We start from the raw sequence: 11,738 nt of genomic DNA, 5'->3' as shown, positions 1-11,738 counted from the left end.
TTCATCAATAAATATTCAATAGCGTTTTCTTGGATGTTATTTATTAAAAAATTAGGTTTCTTACAGCTTCATTTATCTCATCAACATAAACAAAAGTTTTCTTTGTAGGTAACTGATCACAGTCTTATAGAATTTCAGGAACAAGGGCCAGAAATTCATGAATCCTCTGTTGCATTTATGCTGGAACCAAGCAAATGCTGTGGCTAAGGGGAGCAACCTGAAAAATGATGTCTTGATCAAAATCAAGAACTGTAAGAGACCTTGTGTACAAACCCGTCACATCTACTTAATACCTTAAGTTTAAACTTGTTGAAATGAGCTGTCTTGCGAGTGGACAAAGTTAATGCAATATCAGATATAAATGGTCATTCTCAGTCTGTGAGTTCCTCATTTACCAAGGTATCTGTTTACTACGAACAGTCAGCTCATCTCCACATATAACCTATTTTGTCTCTTTAAAAGTCCATGAAATCAAGAATGATGCACATGTACCTCCCCAAGCGTGTCAGTGCTTATAGCCCATAGAAGCTGATAGATTTTTTCCTCTCAGTCTACTTTTAACCACTTTTGTTGCTGTCACTGAAAAAGTGCATGACGGGGAGGCTGATTTCCTGCTCTCAGCCTTTTTTTCTTATCTGTTTTCAAGCATGCATAGGCCAAAAAACCATATTTTTTTTCTTTCTTTTTTTTTTTTTTTTTCCCTATCTAATGCTGTAGCTTTTTTGCTGAGGAGAAATAAAGCAGCTAATTAAAAAGTGGCTGTATTCTGTGGCTGCACTCCCAGCGACTTTGAAACTCCTCTGGAGCAGCTGCAGCTCTAGTCACTTTGTCACCTTTTGAGCTGCCTCAGTGGACTGTCACCCTTCAGCTCCCCTGCATCACTGCCAATATCGACAGGCCTTTCTTCCAGGGTAGCAGGCAGTTCTGCACGAAAGACAGCAAGCGAGACATAAGGGCTTTGATTTTGTCCTCCTCCTGCCACTTCAATTCTGTGGGATGGGTAGGGTCCGTCAGGAACATCCTCTTCACCTCTGCCCAGAATTTTGCATCCAGCGTCCAAGGGGATTCCACAGAAAGGGAAGATGCAGCTTTGTTGCGGGGGGTACATCTATGTATGAGAGAAACATCTATGACTGACAATAGAAGGAGACAAAAATGGGGGACAGAAGTAACCTAAAACTGATGCGTGCTTCCTAGACCAAGTCTATTACTATTGTTAGCATCAGAAGATGACACCTTCACAGAATCTCTCTCCCTGTGACAACTCAGGTCAGAGGGAAAGAGAAAGACATACGTGTGTAAAGTGTTCCCCTTAACTACTCTAAATATCATAAAATCATTTAGGTTGGAAAAGACCTCTAAGATATGAGATATGAGAGCCTTAAAGTTGTAAAAAAAGGAGAAGGGGGGAAGGAAAACACTTTAAAAATTTTCCAAATGTAGTTTTCTTCTGCACATTTTTTCCTTTGTGAAATATTTTGGGCTGCAGTGGCTCTGCATCTTTTGTCCTCTACCTGGATTGCTAAGCCACAGTCCATCTCCTGGATGGTTAAACCTGCCCGGCAGCGAGTCATGGTCCACCAGCTACTTTTAATTCTCTGTTATTGATAATTTACTATTTTACAAAACAAAGTGACTGGAGAACTCTAAAATGCTGCTGAAAGTGTCTTGGCCCTGAAAGTAGAGAATGCATTTTAAAACCCGTCACCTTTTTTTATTTCAACCCTCCATCTCTCCGTATCTCCACAGGCAGCCCATGTCATCACAAGCACCATTAATTCTGGTACTTTCAAATCAAGCAGAAGAAATAAACCAGGCTGTTGCCCTTCCTTTGTGTTGCCATCATGAACCAAGCTAGGGATTTGGAAGATGAAGTAATGGCATTTTAACTTTTAATTGAAGACTTTCTTCCCCGCAGAGGTATCAACAGAGAATGGAGCATCATCTTTCCTTTTAAAATTAAAGCTCAAGCTCCTCGGTTTTGTTTGTGCCAATATATTCGCAACTGACCAAACTATCACAATTGACCAAACCATCACAACCTCCAAACGTTGCTGTTCTCGATACCAAGAAACTTTTGACACAGTGGAAACCACAGAGCATGCCACAATGTTATTTGTATGTCATGTTTCATTGTCCAGAGTTTCTGAAGAGTACTGTGAGTTACCTGAGTTTGAGGAGTACATCTTCAGAGCAATTATGAGATCAGCTTGACACATGTTGGAGTAGATTACAATTCTTACGGGGGTTCTTGGTGTGGAACTTGCCTCTTGGCTCTCCTCAGCTGCAGTTAAACTGTAAAACGAACTGAGGAGAACCTTGTAAATGAGAATTTAAATCTGAACTGAACAAAGCCATTGAGCACATACTAGAGGAAACAACTTTGCACGGGCAGAGAGAGGAGCAAGGAGTTCTTTTCCATCACCGGGACTGCATTATGCATTGTCCGTGACTTTAACAGTATCTGCTCCAGCAGACAAGAAGGGCACCTTGACTAAATGAGGCACCAGCTGACAGAGGAAAGGTGCAGGATGCCTCACTTATTTTTGGACTTAAAAAAAAAAATAATTTCAATTGATAGTACAATTCACTGTGCTGTTAAAGGAATTTTTTAAGATGTTTTGAGACAGGCAAAATAACTAATCAAACTTTATGTTTACTACTTAGAAATGTAATTGAAATTATGCCTTTTAAAACAATATCAGTACCACATCTGCATTTCAGATTGATTTATTCTTTCAGCAATGGAATAATTAATTTTTGAAATTTAAACCCACATTTTCCAGAGGAGTTCCTTTAACACGCATTCCAAAAATTGATGATCTGTTTCTGATTGGACTGCTAGAGATACAGCCATATGTATACACTTTTACCCATGCACAAATTAATGTAACAGTTCACAACACAAATTAAGTGATTTCATTTTTTTTGCTTGGTTCCACTTCTGATGTGCTATTATTGCTGCATTGTGAACACACTTCTACTAATCATCTTGCAGAGATACACATCCAATGACTTAATGACTTTTGGTATTGTGTAGCAATTGTTTTTCTTTGTAAGGGCAATGTACAGGTTGCCCTCAGGTACATTCTCCTATGGCTCTAAATACACCTGACATTTGACTTTTTTCTAGCTCTTTTCAGTTTGCTTCTCTCTCCCATTGGGACATCCCGCTTCTTCACGTGGCATACAGATGTCCGTGGAACCCCTTGTCAGAAAATGCTGTGAATCCTAAAAGCTTATAGAGTTAGAAAACTGACTGCATAAATTGATGGATGAAAATCCCATTGAAGGCAATTAAACCTGCTTATGACACACATGTACCTGTGTGTCATTCGTTTATCTTGGATACCTCTAAACATTGTTATATACAGCTATACCTTTTTGAGTCCCTTTTTAGGCTGACAGTCTTTTAAATCTTCTGCTAGTAAAAACAAAACACAACACAACAAAACAAAATACACCTTGGAAACTGGCTGGAGCCAGGAAGCAGATTTTTTGAAGTGAATTCTCCTGCAATTGTCTTTTAATAGCCAATGACTATTTACCTCATGGTTACTTATCCTGGACCTTTTTTCGCTTCCTGCATGATTTCCTTAGAATGCCCAGCTGAATTAAAGCAATGTACTCATAGAGGGATCGTGCCAGTAACCGTGCCAATAAATACTATTTATAAATTACGAACAAAGGAATTCTTCTTACCTCACTGTCATAATCCCATGTCAGTGGGCGAGCTGGCTTATTAAGAGCCCTGAATTTAGCCTCAGCAATGACTGGTTTACTGGTTTTCCATTAGGGGTTCAAATAATGGGAGGTAGAGACAAGCACTAAACTTTTCGAGGAATACAAAAGCACTCTGACTATTAGGGTGAAAAATTAAGAGCATCAGGATCATTTAGGGAACAAACTCCTGCTGAGAGCAGAAGTCATGGAAAAAAAGCTGGGGTTTGTGCTTTGAACTTTATTAAAAACAAATAAACAACCTTCCCTCAAAGACACTGCTGCCACCAACAAAAGCCCACAATGGATTTCCAAAAGGGGTTACTGAGAAAACAACCCTCGCAAGAGAAAGAAGCTGAGATAATAGCACTTAGTACCAGACCAGACCTTTCTACAGAGAAATAGTTTAAATTACAATAGTACAGAAGGGATGAAAAAAGTAGCTGGAGTGTCATGCCCGGTAATGGTCCTGGAAGATAGAAAGTGCTGAGGTGCTTCCACTGTATGATACCACTGTATTATCACTGATGGCCTTGATGGCATACAGGGTGTATTAAATTTGTGGAGGATATAAAGCTGAGAGAAACCATTGAGTATGTTGGAGGAAGCATGCTGGTAGACAGGCTGTGAGTTCAAAATGATCTTGAATATTGCCCAGCCTTTGGGCATCATCCTTTAAGAAATGGCCTACACAGACTGTGATGACACAGAGACTAGGGGAAAGCAATGGGAAGGTCCACTAGCCTAGAAAACATGACCTGTGAGGAAAGACCAAATAGGCTGTGTTTGTTTAAAATATAGAAGATACTTCAGGAACACATGGGATACAAACTTCACTTCACCAACATCATCTCCAAAAGTTTTGCTGGTATAAAGATGATCTGTAGGATGGAAAACAAAACCTTCAAAGCTGCAGTGTGCCACAGGAAAGGAGTAGGAGAAATTAAGGTCATCGTGGAGGCCTTCAGGCCCTCTACCGACAGGGTACATTTTAGGTGAGAATGCAAAAACCTGACAATTACCTATGGTTCATGAGACACACACTCTAGAAAAACTCTTAACACCCTCACCAGCCTGCCCTTGAAGCATGGGGACTTCTGGGTGCAGATCTAGCAAGTGATTTAATTTTGACGTGTAAGCAAGGTACATAAGCCAGACACCTAAGAAAAAAAGATCTGAAAAATATTAATTAAAAAAGTCAGGTCCAAGTTACACACAAAATTATGGGAAAAAAAAAAAAAAAAAAAAAAACACCCACAAACAAACAAACAAAAACCTTTTGGCTTTAAAGACAACCAGAAACATAAATATAAATGAAGTTCGACCAGACTTACAGTGCATTGAACTAATTAGCAGTTATTAAATAACATCACAGAACACATCTGTTTAGCAGTCTTTGCACTGGAGTCTTGCAAGTACTGGAAGCGCTGTCAGTGATTCACAGATCCCTCCTTGGTTTCACTGAACTGGTGAGACTCCAAAGTTGCACTAAAAGTTAGTTTCTAAGTGTGTAAACTCCACCTCATCACATTTTTCATATGCTAATATGCTCCCACGCCCATAGTCCTCAGTAATCATAGAATCACAGAATGGCTTGGGTTGGCATGGATCTTAAAGACCACCAAGTTCCAACCCTCCTGCCATGGGCAGGGACACCTCCCACCAGACCAGGTTGCCCAAAGCCCCATCCAACCTTCAGGGATGGGGCAGCCACAGTTTCTCCAGGCAATCTGTTCCAGTGCCTCACCACTCTTATCATGAAATATTTTTTATATCAAATCCAAATCTACCCTCTTTCAGCTTACAACTGTTGACCCTTATGAAACGTGTGATCTTCACAAACCTGGTAGATATTGCACCCTCAGCAAATTTGCTAACACCAAGCTGTGTGCTGTGATTGACACACTGGAGGGAAAGGATGCCATCCAGAGGGATCCTGACAGGTTTGAGAGGTTGACCTGTGTGAACCTCATGAAGTTCAAGAAGGCCAAATGCAAGATCTTGCATGTGGGCCGGGCCAATCCCAAGCACACATACAGGCTGGGTGGAAAATGGATTGAGAGCAGTCCTGAGGAGAAGGACGTGGGGGTGTTGGTTGATGAGAGGCTCAACATGAGCCGGCAATGTACGTTTGCAGCCCAGAAAGCCAACTGCATCCTGGGCTGCATCCAAAGAAGTGTGGGCAGCAGGTAGAGAGAGGTGATTCTCTCCCTCTGCTCTGCTCTTGTGAGACCCCACCTGGAGCCCTGTGTTCAGCTCTGGGGCCCCCAGCACAAATAGGACATGGACCTGTTGGAGCAAGTCCAGAGGAGGTCCACGAGGCTGGAGCACCTCTCCTATGAAGAGTTTGGGTTGTTCAGCTTGGAGAAGAGAAGGCTCTAGAAAGACTTTATAGCGACCTTCCAATACCTAAAGGGGGCCTACAAGAAAGATGGGAAGAGATTCTTTATCAGGGAGTGTGGGAATAGGTGTGTTGGTTTTACTCAGCTGGGCAGCTGAGCTCCACCAAAGCTGTGCTCTCCCACTCCCGCTCCTAAAAGGGAAAGAAGAAGAAAATACAATAAAAATGGCTCAAGGGTTGAGATAAGGACAGGGAGATAACAATTATCGTCACAGGCAAAACAGACTCAGGATATGGAGATTAATGAAATTTATTACCTATTGCTAACAAGCTAGAGCAAACAAACAAACAAAAAAACAAACTTAAAAACACCTTGCCCCCATCTATTCTCTCCCACCTCCTTCCCCCATGTGGCACAGGGGAACGGGGAATGGGAGCTGCAGTCAGTCCATGATGCTTCGTCTCCACTGCTCCTTCACGGTCACTTCTGCCCCTGCTCCACTGTGGGGTCCCTTTTGCCACATAAACCCAATACAATAGGACAAGGAGTAATAGTTTTAACTGAAAGCGGTTAGATTTAGATTAAACATTAGGAAGAAATTCTTCACTATGAGGGTGGTGAGGCACCTGAACAGATTGCCCAGAGAAGTTGCAGATGCCCCATCCCTAGAATTCTTCAAGGCCAGGTTGGATAGGGCTTTGGGAAATTTGATATAGTGGAAGGTGTTGTTGCCCATAGCAGGGGGGGTGAACCAGATGATCTTTAAAAGTCCCTTCCAACCCAAAACATTCTGTGATGCTCTGATTCTATGACGCTCTGATTCTATGATGATAAACACATATATACCTTAAACCCAGCACCAGAGATCTTGCCTTCAGATTGGTCCCTGAGGTGTACCCCAGGCAGCCTGCCTCTTTCACTATCTTGGCTCCCCTTTAGCAATCTCCACACCTGATGAGTGAAATGTACTTGTACCTGGCTGCTCCAAGTTAAGCCATTTTCTCTGAAGGACTTTATTAAATGCTTAGCATAATCCAGACAGATTTGCTTCACTGCTTTCCTTTTGCCTCAGGAATTACTTACCTTATCAAAGATTTTGTCAGTTCGACAGAGTCTAGTTTTGATGAAAGATACTGTATTTGAACACATTTTTCACTTGCCTGTAAGACTTTTCCTAGTCAAATCGATGGGGCATGGAGTTGCTGTTCTCACTCCCTCTGCCTTCTTGTAAGAGAGGTTTCCTGTTCTCCCGTGATAGAGCTTCACTTCCAGCTTATCTGATTCACTGAAAACATTGCTTAGGACTTGAGAAGATAGCTACCAATTCTTGCAACTTTTGGGGCGCAATTTTCCTGGGCCTGTCACAAGAAACAGCCCAAGTTATGCTTCCACTTCACTTCTGCTAATGTCATTTACATTATTCTTGATTACTTTAGGTTCTCTACCATTACCCTCATAGAGATAAATTGTTGACTGAAAACTGAGTCAATGTGTTCATTCAAGATTTGAAGCAGTCTCATTCTTCATCCTATCCTCAGCATCTAGCGGTCATACATCTCCCTTCTTTGAATCACTTTTATTTATATAATTGAAGAAATCTTTATTATCTGTTGTCCTTTTCTTTGCAACATCAGGCTCAGCTAGATTTACATCCATTCTTTCTCCCTAGTTCTGCAGTTCCTACCTTGCAAGATGTAGCTCACCTATTTTCTTTCCTATAGGTTCACTCACTACTTTAATATCCTCTTTCAGGTAGTTACTTATCCAGTATGTCTATACCTGTTCTGAAGCTGTTCTACCTTTTTTTAGGGGATGAGAGTGCTATATGTTATTTTTTTTACATTGGATTTAAATTAATTCCATGATTCTTCCACATTCAAATGCTTGAGTATTTAGGTCCAGGCAGACTCACCAATCATTTTTCCATAGCTTCTTAACTATTGTTTGCCCTCTGATATCCAGGACTTTAGGACCAGATCTATTTTTGACTCTCCTGAAATTTACAGTGAAACACATGAGTCATTGATCAAAGGTTATTTTCCAAAATCAACTTATTTTTAAAAGGTTTTATAAGATCATTTCTGTTTACTGAAAAGAAGTTGAAAACAGCTTCCCTTTGGGCTGTTGTGTCTGTTTGGTGGCTGCTGATAGAAAAAGATTATTGCTCATCACACCCAAGAATACATTCTGCATTCAGGTATTTGTTTTCCAAACTCTGGCTGGGGAATGGAAATTTTCCACAGTCCTTCCTGTTATTTAGTGTTGTTGGAAATCTCTGTCCATAACCACCCCTGAAACTGAGGGGCTATGCTAGCTTTTGAGGCTTTGTTATTACTCTTATGCATCTCATTTTCACTAGGAGAAATGTTTCGTTTGTACCATCACCTTTTCTGTCTTTGTGCCTTCATTACTTTCAGTTAATAATTAGTAATCAATACGTAGAACAAATACTACCTTTATCCTCATTTTTCTCTTTTCTACACAGACTACAGCCTTCAAGCCCTCCAGGTTAGATGACACAAAGAGAAAAATGTGACTTTGACTCAGAGTGGACATAATTTGTGGTTGGCCTTAATTCCTGGCTTACTTGACTTCATAGACTAGGGGTGGTGTCTGAGAAAGTTGTCTTCTTTCATGTTAACATTTCCTGGGGAAATCTGGGAAAGACTGAAGAAGTAGGGAGAAGTCCTGCAAAAGGAACAGCAGGCATCTAGACAATGCAGTGGTTCTTGGCTGTTTCTTCTCAGTTATTCCTAGACTCTGACAGTAGTCACACCTCCCTGCAGTAGGTAACACTACGAGCAGCAGCTAGCAGTTCCTGTGTAGCAGCAGGACAAGCAGCAGGATCTATTGCAGGAATGAGAAATAAGATGTAAGGAGAGAGGCAGTGAGGCTGAGAAATTGATAGATACCATTTAAGAAAAGGAACAGCCTTGCGATATGTCTTGACTATTGACATTGCCTGTCTTAGCTTATGCCTACCTTAACCTATACCTCAGAGATTCCTATTTTTGTTATTCATTTTATTAATATTTATGGTTGCTGTGATTTTTTTTCTGATTGATATTGATTTTTTTTTCTTTTTAAGGGGAAGAGGAAAGCCGAAAGGAAAGCTTTAAAATTCTAATCTCCCCCAGGTGACAAACGGGTGCCTGCCATAGGCCAAGAACAAATGAAGAAGTGAAGCCAAGCCTGAGACAGAGTTAGAACATATAATGTTATTGACATAAGTTATTGACTACTGCACAAATAAAAATCTAGTATCTGCCCCTCCATCCCCCCAAAATACTCATAGGTCAGCCTGAAAATGAACTGCTCAGAGCGTGCATAGGTAGTTTGGGGGAAAAAGGTGCCTGGCTGAAAGACAAGAAGAGCTGCATTTCTTAAGGGTGCAGGCAGGTGGACTGCAGGAAGTGGACTTGCACTTGGAGCAGACCTGAAAAAGTTTGTGCAAGTTCTCAGCTTATGGCTACCCCTTTTTCCAGACCAGGGTGGCCAGGGAGATGGGCTGAGGGAATTTAGGTTGGATATGAGGAAGAACTTCTTTACTGAAAGGGTTGTTAGGCAGTGGAATGGGCTGCCCAGGGAAGTGGTTGAGTCGCCATCCCTGGAGGTCTTTAAAAGACGTTTAGATGTTGAGCTTAGTGATATGGTTTAGTGGAGGACTTGGTGTTAGGTCAGAGGTTGGACTAGGTGATCTTGGAGGTCTCTTCCAACCTAGATGATTCAGTGATTCTGTGATTACAATTACCTCAAAAGGGGTTATAGTGAGGTGGGGATCGGTCTCTTCTCCCAAGCACCAACTGATAAGACAAGAGGGAATGTCCTTAAGTAGCGCCAGGGGAGGTTTATGCTAGATATAAGGAAAAATCTCTTCACTGAAAGGGTTGTGAAGTATTGGAACAGGCTGCCCAGGCAAGTGGTTAAATCACTATCCCTGGAGGTATTTAAAAGACGTCTAGATGTGGTGCTTAATGATATGGTTTAGTGGTGGCCTTGGCAGTGCTAGGTCGGACCAGATGATCTTAAGAGATCTAAACCTAAATGGATTCGACGCAGACGAGGTGCAGCAGCTGAGGGACTGCTGCCCCAGCCGCCCCACGCAGCCACCCCGTCCACGGGGCCCCTCCGAGCACCCCCCGAAGCACCGGGGTCCGGCGGGCGGCCCCGTCCCCCCCTCAGGGCCCCCCTCGGCGAAGCGACCGCTGGCGGCGCCGCTCGCCCCGCCCTCGCCCCCCGCCGGGCTCCCCCCCGGGGCGGTCCCGGTCCCGGTCCCTCCCGCACCCCTCCGCGGGCAGCGGCGGCGGGAGCGGAGCGGCGGCGCCCGCCGGGGCTGGATGATGGCGCCGCCGGGCGCCCCGGCCGTGCCGGGCCCTCTGGCCCTGCTGGACCCCACAGGTGAGCCCCCCGCGGGACGCGGGCTGAGGCGGGGGCGAAGGCGGCCCCCGGGGGGCGGTGGGCAGCCCGGGAGCCTCCCTGCGTGGAGAAGGGGCCGAGCCCCGAGGGGATTTGGGCTCTGTGAGGGGGGGGGGGGGGGCAGGAGGCAGGACCCCAGCCGGCTTCGTGCCGCGCGGCTGGCGCCCACCGAGGCGTTATTCACGAGTGTTGATTTTTCCTTTTCAGCTTCCCGCTGCCCGTAGTAAGTCACTGATACGTTACCGCTGTGTGCCAGGTTGGTAGGAAGCCCCCCGTCCTTCGGTCTCGGGTGGAAGCGCCGGGGTGCTGTGCTGGAGCAGGTGGGGATGAGCGAGGGGCACGGCCCTGGCGGAGGGCACAGCGGTTGGTGTTGGGGTGTCGCTAGCGCAGCCCCACCTAACAGCCAGCTAAAAAGTGTGTCAGACCTCAGGTTTACCTTAAAACAATGGTGTCGGCGTTGAAAAGGTGACAGTGGAAGATGTGCCGTAACTTGAAAAATGTCTTTGGGCAGACAGCGGAAATCCGTAAGCTCTCTTTAAACCAGCGATTAGGTGCCCTTTAAATTATTTGTAAGCGAAACAGTTGCTGCCAAAGCAGTGAAGTCATATCTATACTGCACGATATCACTTACTGTAGGCATACTACATAGTGTCAAAGCACAGTATAGTGGGTTTTTTTCTCTCTTCATAATACAATTGTAAAAGAGCACAGCAGTGTTTCTCAAGGATTTTTGAATATACAACGCACTGACAGGTTCTTCCTCACAAATTCATAATAAAGATAAGAGACAGACCTGATACGAGCTGCTGTCTCGTGGCTCAGAATGAATGCTGTTGCATCGGGTTTAATTAGTTCAGCACTCTGGACAAGTCAAGCATTTAATCAGAAAAGGGAAAGCGATTGCCAACAGCGGGTGTGAATATCCCTTTGAAGCATCTCAGTCCATCGCATTTAGTTTTGGGAAGCAATGTAGGATTAATTCACTGGCACAAATCATTTTTGAAAATACACAATGAAAAGCATAGCCGGGAAGAGAGATGGTGCTGAAATGAACGCTGCAGTAATTAAAAATTATTAATTTAGCTCCAAAGACCTTCCCTTAAATATTTGCTTGACAGTATCAAAGCACCAGATATAGAGTTGGCATTGCTGCTTTGATACTGTACTCCTCTGTCTTTGGTGACTTTCTGCTTAAATTATCTTGTTATGTATGGTTAGTGCCACTCTGTCTGAAACAGACTATCACGATTCTTTCATTAG

At 43.5% G+C, this 11,738-nt stretch overlaps 1 protein-coding gene across 1 annotated transcript in view; it reads left to right on the top strand.

The window, feature by feature from the left end:
• The first annotated feature begins 10,402 nt into the window (after positions 1–10,402).
• Positions 10,403–11,738, top strand: part of TMEM255B (transmembrane protein 255B) — a 71,503-nt gene continuing 70,167 nt past the window's right edge. The window contains exon 1 of the mRNA XM_035565586.1: positions 10,403–10,460. Coding sequence (XP_035421479.1) covers positions 10,403–10,460 — 58 coding nt within the window. The remainder of the gene's footprint in view (positions 10,461–11,738) is intronic.

Source organism: Cygnus atratus, chromosome 1 (genome assembly GCF_013377495.2).
Source record: "Cygnus atratus isolate AKBS03 ecotype Queensland, Australia chromosome 1, CAtr_DNAZoo_HiC_assembly, whole genome shotgun sequence".
Taxonomy (NCBI): Eukaryota; Metazoa; Chordata; class Aves; order Anseriformes; family Anatidae; genus Cygnus; species Cygnus atratus.
This window is presented reverse-complemented; position numbering and strand designations above follow the sequence as displayed.